The 20,987-nt window shown below is 35.6% G+C and overlaps 1 protein-coding gene across 1 annotated transcript; it reads right to left on the minus strand.

Annotated features, from left to right (window-relative positions):
• Window positions 1-10,408: 10,408 nt before the first annotated feature.
• LOC121417424 (ceramide-1-phosphate transfer protein-like) lies at window positions 10,409-15,981 on the minus strand. Its single transcript, XM_041611132.1, has 2 exons — window positions 15,544-15,981; window positions 10,409-13,508 (listed from the first exon to the last, which is right to left on the minus strand). The coding sequence occupies exons 1-2, from the start codon at window positions 15,657-15,659 to the stop codon at window positions 12,992-12,994; spliced, it is 633 nt and encodes a 210-aa protein (XP_041467066.1). The 5' UTR covers window positions 15,660-15,981; the 3' UTR covers window positions 10,409-12,991.
• Window positions 15,982-20,987: the final 5,006 nt, after the last annotated feature.

Genomic DNA, 20,987 nt, shown 5'->3' on the forward strand with positions numbered 1-20,987 from the left:
TTACTTAAAAAAAACCCCATGGAATTCTGTGCTTATATTGCTTATTTCTCAGCAATTACACATTTTTTCAAGAGTCATTTGGCATATATTTTTTATTCATAGTATACAAACACTTGGGTGGCGATTTTATTGGATTCTGTTCGAACTCATCTTGATGTTGTAACCTTAATTGGCTTTTATCTTCAACTATAATGTCATTATATCTATTACCATGGTAACAGCTCAGCAGCCAATCACAATCAAGCTTTTCACTGTAGTCACCGTAATAGCAAAGTTACCATAATTGTAAGTCTGAGTTGAGCGAAAACGTCTACTGACTTTTTCCCAATTTCTCCTCATCGCAAAGGACAAAAGAATCGTGACAATACCTACATACATGCAAATGCATCCATGTCTTCATGAACAGTAACAAAGTTATGTTAATACATTATGTTGATCAAAAATTAAGAAATATTTGTTTCATTTTTTGTCAAGTATATCTAGAAAAGGATGGAAATAATTTTTGTGGAGAAAATGCCTTACATTTTGGTCTTGTACAAAGAATAATTGGTCAGAGATTCATTAACTTTGTATGTTCTTGATGTTGATGATGATGAAGATAGTGATGAAGATGATGATGATGATAATGATGTTGATGCTTTTCTAAGATTGTTTGCATTGTCCACTTTATGTATTCAGGTAAAATATGCTCTTGTAGTAAATTTAAAGTTTTTGTGAAAATATAAAAGATATATTTGTAATAAAATTGAGATTTGGAGTGATATACAGTATTTTATCACATCTCTCTCCCGCTTTCTTTTTCTATTTTTCTTTATTCTATATCTCTTACTGTATGTCTTACGAGATTATTTATTCATCAGAATTTTGTTGCTTTTGAAGATTTTTTTTTCATCTCATTTTAGTCTTCATCATTGAGTCATTTTGCCCTAAGTCAATGTTTGTCATTGATATACACTTGCAATTGATGTTATATTAACCGTACTGTACATAATTATGTTTTCATTCATTTGGGCCTATGTACATGGGTGCATACAAAGCTTTGTAAAGTCACCCCCTTTGAAATGAATGGAACATCCCATAGCACAGGAGCATATTGCATATTGAGCTTCAACATGTTGACGGGGTGGTCTATTGTTGTAGATGGGGGTGCATGAATGATTGATGTTTGAGGGAAAATTATTGCCATTTGAAAGTACTTGTACAAATTAATAAATGCTAGTCATAATAAATGTTACAGATTGTATTGTTTATAAAGCATCATTGGAGGTAGAAGAACATTGGCCATGTATGTCGACATGAATTACTCATGTAGATAATGCCTTTTAACTACCAAAAGATAGTATTCTATTGTCCAGTTTAACTTAGGCTATGGTCTAACTGTCGAATAAGATTATGAGAAGCTTCAAGGTTCAAGATATTGTTAACACTGCATTTTTTGTGTTTGTGTTTACTGGTATCTTTCCAATAATAAGGAAGAAAATTGTTGTATTCAATTCAAGAACTTTGTTAATGATTTGAATGCCAAAAATGATAGTAAGAACTTGATCACCTAATTCTAGGTATTGATGCCCCCATTTAGCTTGTCATAGTAAAAACCACAACTTCTGTCTTCAGAGTTCAGAGTACTGGCATATGTCGATTGTATGCATAATTTCCTTATGTGTAAATTGTGATGTGTAATACACAAAAGATATTTGATTTATGGCATGAATTATGTCAGAATTTGAAAGGGGGAGAAAATGTATGGCATTTACCCCAGAATTAATTATTATAAACCAAATAGAATTTAAATCAAAGTTAAATGAAGAAGGTACTATATTGTGTAGATCGTTGTGAAAAGTTTGAAATATTAAAGTGTACAGTCATGCACCATTTTCTATTTATTATTCACAAATTGTATTCATAAAAAATGTAAAATAAAAAGAAAAAAAGATGTTCGTGTACATGTTAAAAGAGGGATAGGAGAAGGTATTTTGACTACGAATTAGGAATTTCTTGCTTTATATATTTCTTGCTGCGTTCATACAAAGAGATGTTTGATATTGTTGTGTACATTCTGGTGTCTGTTTGCTTTATCGGTTTTTGATCCACCGTTTAGAAAGCAGAGACAACTAGTTAGTAAGTTGTGAAAACTAGTTATAAGTTGAGAGAGCGAGTGAAAGTTTGAGGTTTAAAGTTAGTAACGTGATGAACAAGAACCAATTTCAATAGGGGCTCTCTGCATCCAAAGAAATTTAACAAAAATTGTCACATATATTGGCTGAATATTCAAAGCGAACGTGTGTGACCTATTTGGAAATACATGTATATACACCACCACCAACAGCAACAAAAAAAAATCTATAAAGAAAAGTGTTTATTCTTGCATTAAAATTCTGAGTCAGATTTGCAATTGTATTATTCAAAGGAGGGCATTTTATTCAACATTTGAGGATTTCTAAAAAGGGAGATAATTTTGATGTTGTTTCTAAAACATTTGACACATTTGATGTAATGTATTCATGATTGTAATTGTCAGGAGTCACCTGTTTTCTTTGACTTCCGATTATCGTTATCATGTCGACATTGTGTTACTTCATGACGAGAAACGCTATGTTTTATAAGTGTGAACACTTTGTTTTGTAAAGTTCAACTTGCATTTGAAAAAAGCATGTATATATTTTGTGCACTTGCATTTGAAGAAAAGAAAAATTGATATGTGAGATCCAAGCTAGATTTTTCAAAGGAAATACATGTAACTTAAGCAGATCCTATGTTTGTCATAGCGATATTACTAATATTCTTCCGTATGTTAGCTTTGAAAGAACTTATTTTGTTAGTGTTTTGTAATGTTTACGATAATGGACTAAATACATTGTTTGTGTTCATTGAAGGTTGATTTAAATCAATAAAAATACAAACTTGCAAGATTTGATTTATCTTTGGTTTTTTTTTGTTCCTCTTCTGTATTTTGATTACATTATGGACCGTTGTGGCCCAGTGGATTAGTCTTCTGACTTTGAAACAGAGGGTTGTGGGTTCAAATCCCAGCCATGGCGTACTTTCATTCAGCGAGAAATTCATTCACATTGTGCTGCACTCAACCCAGGTGAGGTGAATGGGTACCTGGCAGGAATTTATTCCTCGAAATGCCACCACGCAGTAAAAGGCTGCGGGGCTAAAGCCAGGACATGGTGGCTCAGTGGTAGAGCGTTCGCCTCATGAACGGGAGGTCATGGGTTCGATCCTCGGCCGAGTCATACCAAAGACTTATAAAAATGGGACCCTCTGCCTTCTTGCTAGGCGCTCAGCATTTAGATTGGAGAAGGGTAATAATAACATATAATGTTATGCAGGGCCCGCTGGTAGAGCAGTTTCCTAACTGAAGTGGCTACCCTGGGTAAATAAAACATTATTATTAGGGTAATAATATCAAAGTCCTTTGGAAGTACAAAGGGGCATTATGACATTATGTGATATGCGCTATACAAAAACTGCGTTATTATTACTGGTATATTTAATTATGATGGCATTGATATGTCTTCCCTGGTGACGTGACATTTGCTCCAGCAACAATTGCTCCAGGGGTGATATAGGATTAGGGTTGCAATAGGCTACCGTTCCGTTGTTATGACGTCACAAAAACACTTTTTTAGCGTGTTTGATACCATGTTTTGGTAGGGCATGATTACAAAAACCTCGCGCTACCAAAATTTGGTGGGAATCAATCCATGGGGGCCTTAGATGTGAACTCATGAATACACAATCGGCCCTATTGTGTATTATTGGCCTGGTTTTGGGATATTAGCAAGAAGTGAAAATTGATGACGTCACACTTCAGTGCATAATTTTCGCATACATTCGTAATTATGAAGCTTCGTTATTCCGAAAGTTCGTATTTCCGAAGGTTTGTAAGTCCGAAAACGAAATGAGGTTTGCATTTCCGAAGGTTCGTTAGTCCGAAGACAAAGTGAAGTTCGTAATTCCGAAGGTTCGTTAGTCCGAAAACGTAATGATTAACGAACCTTATTTCGTTTTCGGACCAACGAATCTTCAAAACAAGGAACCTTATTATGTTTTTGGATTGACGAACCTTATTTTGTTTTTGGACTAACGAACCTTCGGAACATCGAACCTTATTTCGTTTTCAGATTATCGAACCTTCAGAATAACCCCACAAATGTTCGGATCAACGAACCCTTTTACGTTTTCGGATTAACGAACATCGAGGTATAGGCAATTTACGTGTTTCGGAATCACGAACCTTCGGAATAAAGAACCTTCCGAATTACGAAGTGTAACCCATAATTTTATAGGGTTGTAAGCAAAGTTTAGGGTTCTTTTTGGGTAGGGTATAGTGTTAAATGTAGGTTAACTGAAGTTCGTTTTTCAATCAGTGAGTGAAATTCATAGCAGAGCAATCGTTGCTCATATAATTTCCTTCCTTCCCGCTTTTTTCTTTTATACAGTGTGTACCTATAACAAACTCGATGAGTAAATTGGAAATTCTTCTATTACCAACTCGTCCACCCAACACATGGTCTTACTTCATTTAGTCTAATGCCATTCCGTCCAACAATTCGTCTAACAACTGTTTAATCATCACTTTGTCCAATCACCAGTTCGTCTATGACCATTTCGTCTCATAACCAGTTGGTCTAATATTTTATTTTCATTCTTGCCAAAATAAGACTTAGTCAAATTAGACCAAAACGGTAGGCCTATATGGACCAAATGGCTATTGGACCAACTGGTTATTAGACCAAATGGTGGGTGGATATGAAATGGCAATTAGACCATGTGGATAGTGGATGAATAGATGATAGACCAAATGATAGTAGACGAGTTGGCAATTGGACAAATTTGCAGTAGACTGAAAATAAACCACAAAATCAATGACATGCATTGAGCTAAATGTCCATGTATGTACATGTACAAAGCTGAGCTGTTAATAATAATGATAATGTATGTGATTTGTAATGCGCCAAATCCACTCGGCAGAGTGCCCAAGGCGCAGTGAAAAAAGAAAGAACGAAAGAGAACAGGTACAAATATAATAGTAATAGATTCAGGAACAATTATTGAATAGACGAGTCGTAAGGTAACGTTTAAATGTATCAATGGACGCGCGCATTCACGGATTGTCAGGGGAAGATCATTCCATAGAAAAGGGCCAGCGTGAGCAAAAGCCCGAACCCCCATGTCTTAACGGATTTAGGAATAACTAGGGAGCCAGAGTTTGATGAACGTAGGGACCTGACTGGAGTGTATTTGCTGATTTTATTAATATTGTACTGTGGAGCAGAGCCGTTAATTGCATGGAATACGAGAAGCTGTTCAATACTCCTGAACTGAAAATGAAAGCAAATACTATAAACCCTCATCTAGCTATTAATACATGTAGAGTACCAGTAATAAATCAAATTCCAAATCTGCCATGTAATCAATGAGGTCAGGCGTTCAAGAGGATTGCTGAGATTTCCATTGCAACAAAATGTCGAAAATGTGTAGTAATAGTATTGTTTTTAAAAACGTATATAGAACACAATATATATAATATGAATCTATTATAAACCTGTCACAGTTATAAGGAATACAAACCTCTAAAAAGTAATTAATTGTGAGAGTATATATGGGTTGGGGTGTCTAGCAAAAATATAGTGACCACAGAAGATGATTTAAAGTGAAAATTTCGCCAAGTTTTAAATTTTGCAAGTAGTTTGTGCTTACACGGAGAAGAAATACAAAGTGAAAGGAACTGTATATCACAACGAATTCATGCAGCATCTTGTTATTATATTTCAAAGATTTGATTTCTCATATTTGTGTCAGGCATTCATAATATCACTGTTTCCTACCCCACCTCGTTTCCTCCCTGTACTACCGTGTGCATGGTAAAAAAAACTCGACACCTCTCAAATCCCCAATTTTAAGAAAAAAATATGTCATGAACACATAATTATTATATATGCCCTGAAAGTTTATGTTTTCCCAAATAATTTGATACCATATTTATGGGGTATGTGTTAACACTTGGATGATCAGGAGGTATTCTTTGCTGTGATGTAGATTTTGATTTGCACCAAAGTAAGGCACGACTGCAATGAATGAATCCAGACAGATGTTAATGATGTCAAGGGTTGCATTAAATTCTATTGAAAGACGCATGCACGATAAAGACATATTGGCATCTGGATTCATTCATTGAAGTCATGCCTTAATTTGGCAGAAGTCAAAATTAACATATACTGCAAAGAATACTGTCATTGAAGCATTAACACATACCACACAAATGTGGTACTGTATCACATTATTGGGGAGAACGTATTCTTTCAGGCCATATATAATAGTTGTGTGTTTGACATACTTTTTCGCAAAATCTGGGATTTTTTCTGGGGGGGGGGGCTAACGTGGTATAGCCTAGGGCTGGGACTAAAACCCGGGTACCCGGGTCCCGCCCGGAAGCGTCGGGTACCCGGGTAGAAAAATCAATACCCGATACCCGAAAATTGCTCACCAGTATAACGTACATTTGATTTGTATTGCGTAGTGTAAGACATAATGTAAACTCATCACAAAAGTACATAAGTCTCATTTTGAATCTCACCAATTACCCTCGAAATATCCTTGAATATACTATTTTTTCAAGTGATGATGATGTGACTGAGATCGTTCAATCGTCGCCATGTTTCTTTTGCAGCGCAGTGACGTCATCCAGCCACTGCGACGTCGCAATCCAATTTATGAATGAAAATATAGTAAGCATGCGCATTGCAAGCCTCAGCCCCACGCAGTATTCCGTCAAAACAAGTCTGCAATACTCTGTCACCTCGTACCAAAATCGACCTAGAATTCCACTTTCCTTTATTTCATATGAATTATGAAAGGTATTCTCAGAGGATCTGTTTTCTCACCGATACCACGCAAGTAAGGAAATTTTATTACTTCTTGCTTTTCCGTCAAAATCTTACGAAGTAGCGTCGATGTTGCATCGTGTTTGTGAGTTTGTAGAATCTATCGCTACGTGAACAAAGTCAATTGATTTCCGGGTTTCGGAGCATACGAGGCGCCAGCCAATCACGTTCTTGATACCATTTTCAGTTCATCATAAACCGAAAATGGTAACACGATCGTGATTGGCTGGCGCATTTGACGCTCCGAAACCCGGAAATCAATTGACTTTGTTCACGTAGCTATAGATTCTACAAACTCACGAACACGATGTAATATCGACGCTACTTCGTAAGATTTTGACGGAAAAGCAAGAAGTAATAAAAATTTGCTTACCAGTGCGGTATCGGTGGGAAAACAGATCCTCTGAGAATACCTTTTATAATTCATATAAAATATAGAAAAGTGGATTTCTAGGTCGATTTTGGTACGAGGTAACAGAGTATTGCAGACTCGTTTTGACGGAATACTGCGTGGGGCTGAGGCTTGCAATGCGCATGCTTACTATATTTTCATTCATAAATTGGCTTGCATCGCATTGGCTTGATGATGACGTCACCTATGGGGTTTTTCCACCAGTCATATTTCGAGCGACATGATTTTCGGGTACCCGGGTACCCGCCCGAAAATTACCACGGGTACCCGAAAAGAAAAAAACCCGAAAGTCCCAGGCCTAGTATAGCCCCCCTCTTTCTCTCACCCACACCTCTCTCTTCTCCTTCATTGCCAATCTCTTCATTCTCTCTCTCGGTTCCTCTGCAGTTTAATATTCTATCAAAACTGTATGTTCACAAAAAGTCATTCATTTATAAAAATAAATGTATCGTTTATCAGTTGTCGTTATTTGCAATTTTTCAAATATGATTTCTATGTATTCAACTTGACCTGTCTACATATAAATGGCAGACTACTTCTGGTAGAATATTGAAAAACTTATTGATTTGTTCTTATTTCTAATCATCTATCCATCCATTCATTTATTCTGTCAGTCAGTCAGTCATCCATTCAATCATTTATTCTGTCAGTAATTCAGTTAGCCCTGCATTCATTGATTTTATTTTTTTATATATTTTTTTTATTTCTATATTTTTTTTAATTTTTTTTGGGGGGGGGCTAAGGTTCTTAGCCCACATACAAATAATGGCAATATCCATTCATATCCACACGTAGCCCCTTGATAGTTATAACTATTACATGACTGTGCACAGTAATTCCATTCATCAAATAGATCACTAGCACCATGCAAATTGGCAACATATAAATGTAAAACTGACTCACACTACCCGTATTAAGTAAACACATGTACACACGATAAGGTAATGCATTGTGATGAAGTTTGTACCGATACTTCATTTTATTTCTAAATATATTTACTGTATCATAGAATGCAAGATTAAGCAGCATATAAAATGTACACAATGTATAATAAACACACATAATAAAGGTACAATAAATTCAACAATATTCGGTGGACTTCCAGCTACATGTAGTATAGTGCAGTTCAATGCATGACGTCATTAAACATTAAGGGAAAGTCCCTGATGTGAAAGGGGAAGTTTGAACGGTTTCATATAATTGTATTGTATACCAGCCATTGTAACACTTACTATTATGTGTTGCTATGCTGGGCAAAGAAATGGATTCAGCCATATTTTAATGATAGATGAATTAGTCTGTCTTTGAAGAGTCACCGGACAGTGCCTTGTACTGATTCCAAGAGGAAGAAAATAGCAATTAAATAAGCCTCGTCTGGAGGCTAATAAGCTCTGGACATAAAAGGCCGATCCCAGATGTAATAATAATATGCAACATTTTAATTGCACTTAATACAAATGTTTCTAAGCGCTGCATTTTATTACCCTTGCTTTAGCACGGCTATCTAGCTGATCGGACGTGCATTCAAGGAATTCCTTCCTACTGGGTATCCATGTACTACACCTGGGTGGGGAGCAGCAAATGTATATAAATGCCTTGCCAAAGGACGCGAGTGCTGCGATGGGATGTGAACCCCTGACCTTGTGGTTCAAAGTCCAGAGACTTACCCACTGAGCCACAATACCTCTACAATGTAAATATCATCATACCTGATTGATACATTTCTGAAAAAACTAAATCACACACAAGTAGGCCTTTAGTCAATAGTGTCTATCTGTGTAATACACATTTCAAGGATCAATAAATTAGCCAAGTTACATGTAGATCTCTGAGAAAGTAATCCATGGTTAGATAATGGACCATGGTTAGGTAAATGCCCTATCATAGGCTTCATGGTCAGGAATGAATCATCTCTTTGGCTCAAAATAAAACATTTAGAAACAAAAACATGATTAATATACATGTGTAAATCAAGATACTATCAGCAAACCTTCAATGACAATTGATACATAGCCTAGCAATGTGTGTGTGAGGTTTGTTTGTCCCCCCCCCCCCCTTTTCATTCTTTCAAGCATTAACTGTAAGTTCCATGACTTAGAACAGATTTAAAATTGGTTTAAAGTCAGCTGAATGTAGAGTAGCCCTAATGTAGAGTACTGAATTCAATGCACAATACATGCACATGCGCTGTTTAATTTACAAAAATATGCGTTAATTTATTTATACATCTATTTATATGTACTTACTTTATTTGTTTATTAATTTGTTTATTCATTCATATATCGATATTCAGATTTATACATGTATTTTCATTTTATTTATTCATTTATTGTCAGTTACAGATCGGCTTCCGATAATGGCCCTGTCCAACTCTTTATCACCTTGCAAATTCGTAGGTGTAGTTCGTTGTGGATCGTAAATTGCAAATTCTGTACCGATATGTATTTCAAGGAAGATCAATCCATTTCAAACTATACTTTGTCCATGATTTGCGTGTCTTTCTGATTGACGAACATTATGAAAATTAATTTGTATCAATTAAAGATATTCAGTAGGAGTACACAAGTCACATAGTCCATGGAAGGAATCATTTCACTATGTGTTTTTACATACATGTACAAATCAATTTCAGTTCCCTTTGAAACGAAAAAGAGATTTCCCCCGTAATTTGATTTTTTTTCCAAACACTGGAAAGCATTAGGATTGAAATTCACATGGTTGGGATTCCAATCCGTCATTTGCCGTTAATGTACATGAAGCACAATTTTTTTTTAAATATATAATCAATGATCAATATTCCAGTATCATTGCTAAACTCTTTTAAAGTGCTCTCTACAAGTACACTGTAACTTACCAGTGAAATAATTAGAGTATACAAGGAATTAGCCACTACATAGCAAAAATCTTCAAAATATATAATCAATGATCGGTATTCTGGTATCATCAAATACTAAAACCCTTTTTTAAAGCGCTCTCTACCAGTAACTTACCAATACAACAATTATATAATTAATCATAAGAAATTGCTGGTACAATATCGTCTTTACACAATTATAAAGTGCATAAAAGGTGAACATCTCGATCATATCACATTATTATCGAAAATGAGAAAATGTAACCACATTATTGCTACATGAACAAGACACTAAGTATGCCTGGTTACTCTACACAAATTAATGTAACAAATAATACATGAATGTAAAAAAAAATATAACTTGGCAAAATGTTTAAACTATTGGCAAGCAACTACATATGTGTACAAAGTATAATGCAGCGCACATCTTTAGAGGACAATGCAGTATAACAAAAGAAAACAATTAGATCATCCAAATCCCTAGAGGATGTTGTTTACTTTGAATGTTTTCACATAGAACTACACTCTGATTTCTTCTTCCACGTTCTTAGAAAATGCTGTTTAATACTGATTAAGAAGTACATGTAGAGTTGCTCTGCTCAACCAAGCTCAACCCATAGATTAGTGTCAATGTGTATAGTACACACACATGTGCACACAAATGACTGACACATTTACATGTCGTATGCTCTTGACACATACACATGTACAGGAAAGAACACCTCTTTTCACTTTCTTCCTTTTCTCAACATATATGAAGAGCAGATTGGCAAAATACTTCCTCAAACCATTCAGTATTCCCATAATTTAGTTGTACAGGGAGTAATTTTCCTAATATCGCATTGCAATTTGCTCCACATTTTTTTAAGACTGCTAAGCATTTAACTTAGTCTTTTTTATAGCATATTTGTACATACGCTGTAGGACTGTACATTACTTACATGTAGTTGAGAGCTTTTCTCTTAGGACCAAAAATGCTATTCAAATTTGTAAAAGCAAAATTACATGTATTCCCCGTTGTATTATTCTGTAGGCAGGCATACCTGTTTATGAGCGTAAATAGGCCTTTTTGGAAGGGGGGGGGTGGTTTTCTGAAAAAATTTTACATTCATCCATTCTGGAAGGAAAATTTGTTTGACAGTTATCGCATCCAATATTCGACAGGCAAACAAATAATCAATTCCAAAATCTGTCTACATTTGCCTCCTCTTAAGTAATTAACAAAGATTTTTTCTTTCTTCTTAACTTCAAACTCTTAGTTTGTGCGGTCATGCTAAACTACGGTAATTAAAACAGATGATTGTGCCATCGAAGTGAAATACAATGTACAGTGCAAACTATGTCAATTAAAATAGAAATTCTAAAAAAAATAAATAAATAAGGATTTGAAAGGCTTTCAACATTACATCACGATCATTATATATATGGTCCATACTACAAAAAGTATACGCATATAATTATTTGACCTTTAATATTTTCACATTGCAAGAGTGGTCAGATTCAGAAGGCTCTCTCTTATATCCAAATAATTCATAGTACAGTAGTTTTAAAAATCATACCAAACTATATCTAATGTAAAAGTTGAAATTTAATCCATACAATAGTTTTGTGATAAAAATAATGATCATTAAAAAATATGCAAAACCACTAAACTAAAGAAAATATCTTGACTTCAAAGCCTCTATTCACGATTGCACTATAGGGTTCACGTATGTGACTTATTTTAAAAACCAATGACTAAATGTAGGTGTAAGCATTATTAAGCATGCCAATAATTTTCAGTTGTTTACAAAACAGTACGCTATTAATAGACCAAAGAAAGAGATTCTCAGCTGACAGTATGTCTTGGTTTGGAACAAAGGAAGCATCATTTTCCCTCTCTTTGCTACACGACAAATACATTCTTTATTAACTTCTGAACGTTTCCATGTTGAAGAAGAATAGTGTAGTAGGTTTCACGGTACACCATGTATCTTTCTTGGGCATTGTTGGTCCTGAAAAGGACCTCAAAGTTTCGACAAGTGTGTTCTTGTCGTCTTCAGGACGAATATACCGCTTGCAAAACTTGAGGCTTCACATACATACATACCTACTCTCTAAAAATTTCATTTTTCAATAACTTTTGCTTTTATGGGGGCAACTTGGTAAAACACGTGCATATGCTGCTAAGATGTGGTAGTTGGCATTGATGAAAGTTCAATAGAATAAAAATAGAACATTATTTTCATCAAAATTCTGAATAGCTCTAGGGTACAATGAAAGATAATAGTATATAAAGCCTCAATAACTGGTATGGTTTCTGTGCGATACAGTTCATAATAATAAGGGTGTCAAATACGGACAATGAAAGAAAAAGAAGAAAAGAAACAATCAATCCATAGTCTGATAGAAAAACCATTTCATAGCACTTGCAGTTGGTCATACCAGCCTACGTAATAGAATTCAGCTTGCATTGCCATAGCACATCATTTTCCCTTGCCACTGCTAGGCTCAAGGGGTTTGGTCTATGCATACTGCCCATCCCCAATCGAAGGTCAAAGGTCAAACTGCGTCTGTGCGGCAAACCCTTTTCTATCGTCTACGGGAAAAAGGCGTTTCACAACATACATGAACATTACATATTGTGAAAAATATGCAATCTTAATATAAACAATTCAATTAATAGTACTCGTACAAGTTCTTTTTTGGCAGAAGAGGGCATCGACACTGGAAAAAGACTTGCAAAAATGACGCTAGGCATTGACATTTTACACAAATTTTATTCCCCACCATAATATTCAGTTGCTTTTAGGTGTATATTATATAAATATAATTTGTGGCTATTAGAAGGGGTTAAGGTAAATTGAGTAGATCGTGGTGCGCCAAGATATCCTGCGTTTTGTCGTAGACCACCTCCATCGCTTGAAGGGAGAGTATAACTAGTGCCTGCGCTTCCTCCGCGTCTTGCAAACAATAACGGTGAATGAGCTGCTGCTTGTTCGGCAATGTCTTGATCGCGAGGTACGCCATCTGCCGCACGACCCACGGGTGGTACTTCCCGAGCGTTTCCCCGTACGTTTTCGACGTGAGAGTCGACGTTGGGTCTGTCCCCTTGGCGGGTTTCAGTCGCTTGAGGAGGACGCAGAAGAACTCGAGCGCTCTGTGAAGTCGGAGGAAGGTCCGGCAGCCGCTGTCGCGCCCTTTCTCGTCCTTCCGCGCCGTGAGGTTCTCACGCATCTCGTAATCGATCATAGTCTGGACGGTGGTGAATTCCTCAGGGTGGTCCTCTCGATGGCTGTCGATGATGTTGCATTTGGTTTTCATGTCGGACGCAACAAACCCGAACACGGTACCCAGGAGTGATAGCAATCTAGAGAGGAAGCAATGAAAACATACTGAATGGTAATATCATGTTTCATGGGTGTCCATAGAATTGAAGATAAATTCCAGTTTTGGTAACAATCTCAAAATGACTTTTTACAGAATCTAATATAATGACCACCCAAGTGTCTGTTTGTATGAATAAAAAATGTGTGCCAAAGGATTCTGGAAGAAATTGTGTAATTGCTGAGAAATAAGCGAAATAAGCACGGATTCGGTCACTTCCGTTGGGCCTTTATTCCAGCAATAATAATACACTGTCCCACGTGTGCCTATCTGTGTTGGTGATCTTCAGTGTGAAAATTTTTCAGCGTAGATTTCAAGATTTCATAAAGTTCAGTCTATGTACATGTAACTGTACCAGATCTAGATCCTTGATGATATACTGACAATTAAGCCTGGTTTTACAGACTTTCTCATGAAATTAGTGTTTACTGCAACTACTTGGCATTTCTCTTTAAAAGTCTCTGATATTGATATCCCTCATTAAAGAAAGCTCTAAAGGAATTACCCCAACTCATTGACCCGTATTCTGAAGTCAGGTCTAACTCTAGTGCTAAAATTATGGAAAGCCAAACGTGACAAACTTTGTATTAAGTTATATGTTTCTTATGTTTACTGTACTCTTTCCTGATTCATCAATGGTGAAGACAATCATCTATTTATATTTCCTACACGATTATGAAAACTAGCCAAGTGAGGTGAAATATCATTATTTTAATATCATATCCCCACTGTTAGTGCTTTATGTAACAATATGCTATCCATATTCAAACCACAACTTTAAACCCGACTTCAGATAACGGGCCCCTGAAACCAAATAAAACCATATACAGTACTCTTTAGCCCGTATTCTGAAGTCGGGTTTAAGTAAAACTCAGGTTTAAAGTTGTGGTTTAAGTATGGGAAGCCAAACGTATCAATTTTTTATTAAGTTGTATGTTTCTTATGTTTACTGTGCGCTTTTCTGATTCATCGATGGTGAAGCCAATAATTTTTGATACTTCCTAGACAATTATGAATGATTTCAGAGCCAAATGAGCTGAAGTATGATGTCTCTACTGTTAGTGATTTATGTGAAAAATGGCTCGCCATACTTAAACCACAACTTTAAACCCGAGTCTAACTTAAACCCGACTTCAGAATACGGGCCTTTGATAAATAGTAAATGCAGTTTCGCTTGACAGTTTCTAAAAGCTCAGGACTGCAAAATCACCTTGAAAATATCCATCACTCCTCATAACGTGCATCAAAATCTTATTTAATCTTCGAGATACATGTATGTAGGCTGCAGAGCCCTCTGAAGATTTATACAGCAGATGATGAGGATGAAGAATTTACTTGGTTTGAATGCACTAATAGTCGGTCATTCTCCTATATACATCTACACAGGATCAACATTTTATGAGGGTATATGGCCCCACTTTAAAGGGAAAGTTCACCCTAAAAAGTTTGTTGTAAAATAAAAATAACGGAGATTTTTATTTTAAATACACCGTATATGAGGAAAATCCAATAAAGATAAGTAATTGGAATATTATTAAGATTGGGCTTTGTGACGTCATAAACGAGCAGCTACCCCATTTCTTGTTTACATGAATTTCAATTTCAAAATATTTTATTTCCATTTTTCTCTTGCCCCTATCGAATCGATTCGCGTACATATCCTTCATCTTGGACTTGATTATTTTCACCTCCTCCTTCTCACAGTCTCACCCTTTTTTCTTCTCTTTTGAGCTTACATATCTTTCTATTGTATTTCTGTTAAAACACATCACAGACAGTGTTGTCAAACCCACACACACACCAATAATTGACCATGGGACTACGCAATAAACGCATGAGTTCATCACACCCACTTCCTGAAATCGGCCGGGGCAGTCAAGGCGGGGCGGCAGCTGCAGCCAGCTCGCGTTTGCTAGTGGCACAGTGTACATGTACCGGTATGTGCTTGCGTATCTGCGATGAATCGAAATCGCGTGAGGCATGATTTTTTAATGACAAATATATTCTCTAAATCTCACCTTGTTATCTCACAATGCCCGCATAAATAGTGGTCCAGATCTATTGTACCATCTTCGTGAAGGGCTGCCGTGAATTCTCTTCGAATTTTCTCCAAATCGAACCCGTTTGGTGCCATGTTTCTTCAACGGTTTTCGTTTCGAATGCTAAAGACGTTGTCATAATATTGGTATGCATGCGATCGATGATGCGATATGCAAATAGCTGCATGACTCATATCCATGAACAAGAGGGTTTCCTTGACTCGCTGATGACGAAATGGATTTGTTTATTCTAAGAATTTTGAGTTTTCATCTTTCCTGCTTGTTTACTTGGTTTTTAACCTTCGACTAATGAGAAACGGTTGTTGATTGAATTATGTACATATTAACTTTATATACCTCACCCTGGCTACATCTTGATTGCGGTGTTTAATTTGACGTTATGTAACAAATAGTGTGTTAATATATATCCCTGACCACTTGATGTATGCATTATGACGTAGAATATAGCTGCGTATAGTTGCAGTGTAGCTAGGGGGGGGGGGGGGGGCCTGGGGGGGCACGTGCCCCCCCCCCCTGAGATTTGGTGTGCCCCCCCCCCCAGAATAAATTGGCAGAGCAAAAAAAAAGAAAAAAGGGAGAAAGCAGAAAGAAAGAGGAAAAAGAAGAAAAAAGAAGAAAAGAGAAGAGGAGGAAGACGAGTGAATGAAATAATGTGAGGGGAAGACTTGCAATTAAAAAAATATTTTCATGTTACTATATAGAATTTTTGCTGGCGCTTCGCGCCATAATTGCCTGTTCGATGGGATTCATATCTTGCTCAATAGGCTGATGTGGAGCAAGTTTTGAAGTCAATATGCAAAACATATTTTAGCTCGGACATCGAGCTTTCATTATTTTTTTTCATTTACAAATTTAAGTGCTCTGTAAAATGTCCGTTTTATGGTCTACATATCAGCATTTTAAGCTCACGCTGCGTGGTCACATTGTTTGATTTGCCAAGTTTATATTGTCTACGTGTATTCCATAATGTTCCATTAAACAAATGTATTCAGAATGCCCAGATTTTAGGTCTAAATATAAAACATGCGCGATAGCCTGCATGTTCTTTATATTATCCAGTTTTACATCAGAATATCAATAATTGTCTGCTCACGCTTCACGATCGCATTATTAATGATACCCAATTGACTATATCCTATTTATGACTTACAAAATATGAATAGAGTGTCCTGCTTTTAGGTCTAAAATCTCAATTTTCTTCCTCTTGCGCTTCGCGCTCGCATCAATTGTTTAGTTACATACCTATCCCATTAATTAATACAAAACGTGTTTAGAATGACCTTTTTTTTAGGTCGGAATGTCAAAAAATTTGCTCGCGCTTCGCGCTCGCATTATTGAAATATATACCGTCTTCGTGGTTAACTGTAAGCAGTCCTTAACAGGTCTCTTTTCGATAATGCTAGAACTGTTGATAAAAATTCTGTTCGTGCTTGGGGGTACATACGAATCTTGTTCAGGATCACACATAACATTGCCCAGAAAATTAGATTTTCAGGAAAAATACATTAAAGTAAAAAAAAATCGCTCGCGCTTCGCGCTCGCACTTTTATAAGGCTTATGAGATTATTTTATGTTTATGTTCTGTTATAAGAATAAGAAGTGAATGATATTTGTGAAGATAATTTCTGGCCTGGTCCCCTATTGGCGAAAGTCAGATCCTCCCTTGTGGACACATAGACACACACCGGAAAATGGCCGGTGCCCCCCCCCCCGAAAAATCAAGGACCCCCCCCCCCCAGTGCCCCCCGGGAAAAAAATCCTAGCTACGCCACTGCGTAGTTGTTGTTTATTAATTTTGTTTATTAGTTTCAATTGTTGGTTTCGGTACATTGATATGGGGAATAATAGAAAGGTGTTTATCTTTCTATAATTATGGTCAATTTAAGTCGAATGCAGAAGAAGAATAGGAGGAGGAGAAGAGGAGTAGGAGGAGGATCGAGAGACGATATCAGAAGCTTATAATGGTGGTCAAGCCAAATAATTAAGGTATTATTTAACTTTGTGAGCAGTGAAAAAAAATTCTCAAACCAAGATGAAACATGACTGTGTACAAGTAGGCCTACATGTATTGGAACTAAAAAAATGAAAACAACCATTATTGAGAATGAAAAGCTAAATATACAAAACAAACCCTGATTTTATAATTAGGTGTCTTATAAAGACACTTAAAAACAACACATAAATGTATGGGATGAAATTAAGATGGTGTTTCCGGTCACTTTATATTTCACTTTTTGAAGCACTAAATAATGTTTTTCTGACGCGATTTTTTTTTAATAAGAATGATTACAATAATTTTATTATGATATTGTAATTATTATTATTATTAATATTATCATAATTATCAAGTATTGATATTATCATTAAAATAATTATTTCCTCTAATTATGATTAAGATCAAAGCAAGATGTCCTCTGATATGAGTCAACTGGTCTAAAGTAATTCAATGTTTGAAATTAAACTGGTCAAGACCAGTAATACTGATGATGCTGATCATGTGGTTTACCTCATTTGCATATTTCCTGTTTTTTAAAGAAAAATCAGGATTTATAATGGAATATCCTTGCAATAGCACTCATTGTTGTTTGAAAACCCTTCAAAATAAGTGTGTTAACTAATTCACAATGAAAATGTGTAATTTCATACATCACATTCAAAATAACAGCAGAAAGATTAATTTACTAACCATTTTTTCCATCACATTTCGCTGGCCATGGTATATAACAAACCAAAAGCATGTAATAAACCGATCCAGTAAGACCAGTACGAGGACCAGTTCGACCAGTTTGAGGACCAGTGAGACCAGTATGAAGACCAGTGAGACCCTTAAGACCAATGAGACCAGTATTAACCACCAGAAACAAGACCAGTATAAAATTCCAGTACTTCAAGACCAGTTTAATTTTTGACTGGACCAGTGACCAGTTAGACCAGTAAACACTTACTGATGTTCCAATTTCCAGAGTTACCAGTTAAAAATTATACTGGTCCAGTGGAACTAGTTTTTCCTTCTGGGAAGTAAAGAGAAGGAAAGAGAAGAAAAGGGGAGAAAATAAGTGAAGTGAAAAGAAGACATGAGAAGAGAAGATAAGAGGATAAAAGAGAAGCTATATAAGAGGAAAAAGGAAAAGAACTGGGCGTTGTGGCGTGCGCCTGCATGTAATCCAAGCTGTGGGGAAGTTACAAATTGATGCAGAGTTTCGAGGTTCGAGCCCTGCTCACGTCTTTCGGATGGTGACGTTAAAGGTCGGTCCCAGACGTAAATAATCATATCTGATTGATACACGTCTGACAAAACTCAAATACACACACACACGATATAAGAAGAGAAAACAGGAAAGGAAAAGGACGGGAAGAGCAGAGAAGAGAATGAGAAGAAAAGGGTTTTACAGTCTCTCACGTCACTCACAAAGTCATGTCTTGCTTCCTTCGGAAATAATTACGAATCATATTTATATTGACTGGAAATTGCCAGACGCTTCGATAAATCATACATTTCACCCGATCTAGTATAGGCCTTCAAACATATCTATATTTCATATACAACAGCACTTATTTCATTGTATTCATATTCAGATTATATCATGGCGAAAGAAATATTTTCGATTGAAAAGCTCAAAACCAAACAACTGTGACAATTAGCTATAAAGGTCATGTTAACCCTAGAAAAATGTTTAATTGAATGAATAGAGAAAATCATCAAAAAGGTAGCATTGTGCTAAAAATTTCATCAAAATCGGATGTAAAATAAGAAAGTTATGGCATCTTTTAAAATTTTCGCTTATATTCCACAAATTTACAGTTATATATGCACAAGTCAGATCTAGAGACAACCAAATGAGACAGTCAATGATGTTCTTAACTATTTCTTTTGAAATTTTATTTCATTTCTTACAGATTTGACAATAAGGGCTAACTTAAAAGAGCCATATAGAATTCCAAGTGTTCAGGGAGGTTTTTTTTTTGGGGGGGGGGCGGGGGACCTGTCAATGGGGAAAAATTAGAATACTTTCCATTTCATATAAAAAAATGCAAAAGAATTAGTGAGTGGATGACATCATCAGTAACCTCATTTGCATACCGACCAGGATGTGCTTATATTGACTGTTTTGTAAAATTAAGCTAAACTTTAAAATGTCATAACTTTCTTATTTTACATCCGATTTTGATGACATGTTCAGTATTATACTTGTTGGATTTTTCTCTTTTTATTCAAATAAACTTTTGTTGGGGTGGACTTGTCCTATATTGAATAAGACTAATCAATTAAGGAAACTAGCTTCGTAATTAAATCGAAGTATTACCAGGTGCAATGCAAAATTTTGTATTTTATTGGATCCAACATGTACAATCAGAAAAGGGGAATAAAGTGAAAGTCGAATATACAATCGAAAATGGACACAGCCAGAGGTCAAAAGAAGAAGAAAAAAACATAGAGAAAATCAAGTTGTGAACTGCGAATGTTTTGTTTGGTTTTATTGATCAAAGAAACGATGCTTTAAAATGTATAAATTATTTGAGCTCAACAAATATTATTTCTATTTCGAATACAGAAATCTATTCTTCTTTCAAGGAGATTTAACATTTCAGAAAAAAATATACAGTTTCATTTAATTTCATTTATTTTTATATTTCTCGACATTAATTTGACTGACATTAAAAAATAAGGCAACAAAAATAATACGTAACCATTATATAACAAACAACTGAGAAGTATACAATAACATGGGATACGATCTACAATAGCTTTAGATGAAGAAAAACACATTTGTACCTAATTTTGGGGTTGGATTTAGTTGTTTATCAAATCTTGGCACTTGTTATGTAAGTCCCATGAAAATGATCTGAACGGTGCCATTTTTACCAGCTAATTTTACAGATCGTTTTCACCTCATTTCAACACAGTGTATCATTTGATATTTTATACAGAAAAATCTGGTACGATACAAAAAATGAAATATATATATATATAACTAAATAGGATACACCAATATTTCAAGACACACAAATTCTTTGGGCAAGGGCAATGGGATGCCCCTAAAAGTTGAATTACTAAACTAAACTGCAATAATAATAATTTACTTTCATACTTATTTTACACAGCTGCTCCTAAAAAAATACTTTCATGCAAACATAAACATATATACGCCTGTTGATAAAAGTGTATTTTCAGCTTTCAAAAATGTTTTTGTTAATGCAATATAGCCTCATACTTTTTTCGAACGTTATTATACAGGTAATATAAAAATAGAATAACTTTTGTTACAAACACGAATAATTATATTAATACACGTTTCATTAATTCAGCATCCCTATACACAAAAAAGGTGGAGGGAGTATTTGTTTCAAATTAACTGCACGATGGCCTAATTGTTTGATAGTTCTCTGAACTTTACATTGCT

Source organism: Lytechinus variegatus, chromosome 6, assembly GCF_018143015.1.
Source record: "Lytechinus variegatus isolate NC3 chromosome 6, Lvar_3.0, whole genome shotgun sequence".
Classification (NCBI taxonomy): domain Eukaryota; kingdom Metazoa; phylum Echinodermata; class Echinoidea; order Temnopleuroida; family Toxopneustidae; genus Lytechinus; species Lytechinus variegatus.

Coding starts and splice junctions, on each gene's coding strand:
- LOC121417424 (XM_041611132.1), bottom strand. CDS start 15,659: ATGGCACCAAACGGGTTCGATTTGGAGAAAATTCGAAGAGAATTCACG. Junction 13,509..15,543: donor GGGCATTGTGAGATAACAAG/GTGAGATTTAGA, acceptor CTTCCTCTCTAG/ATTGCTATCACTCCTGGGTA.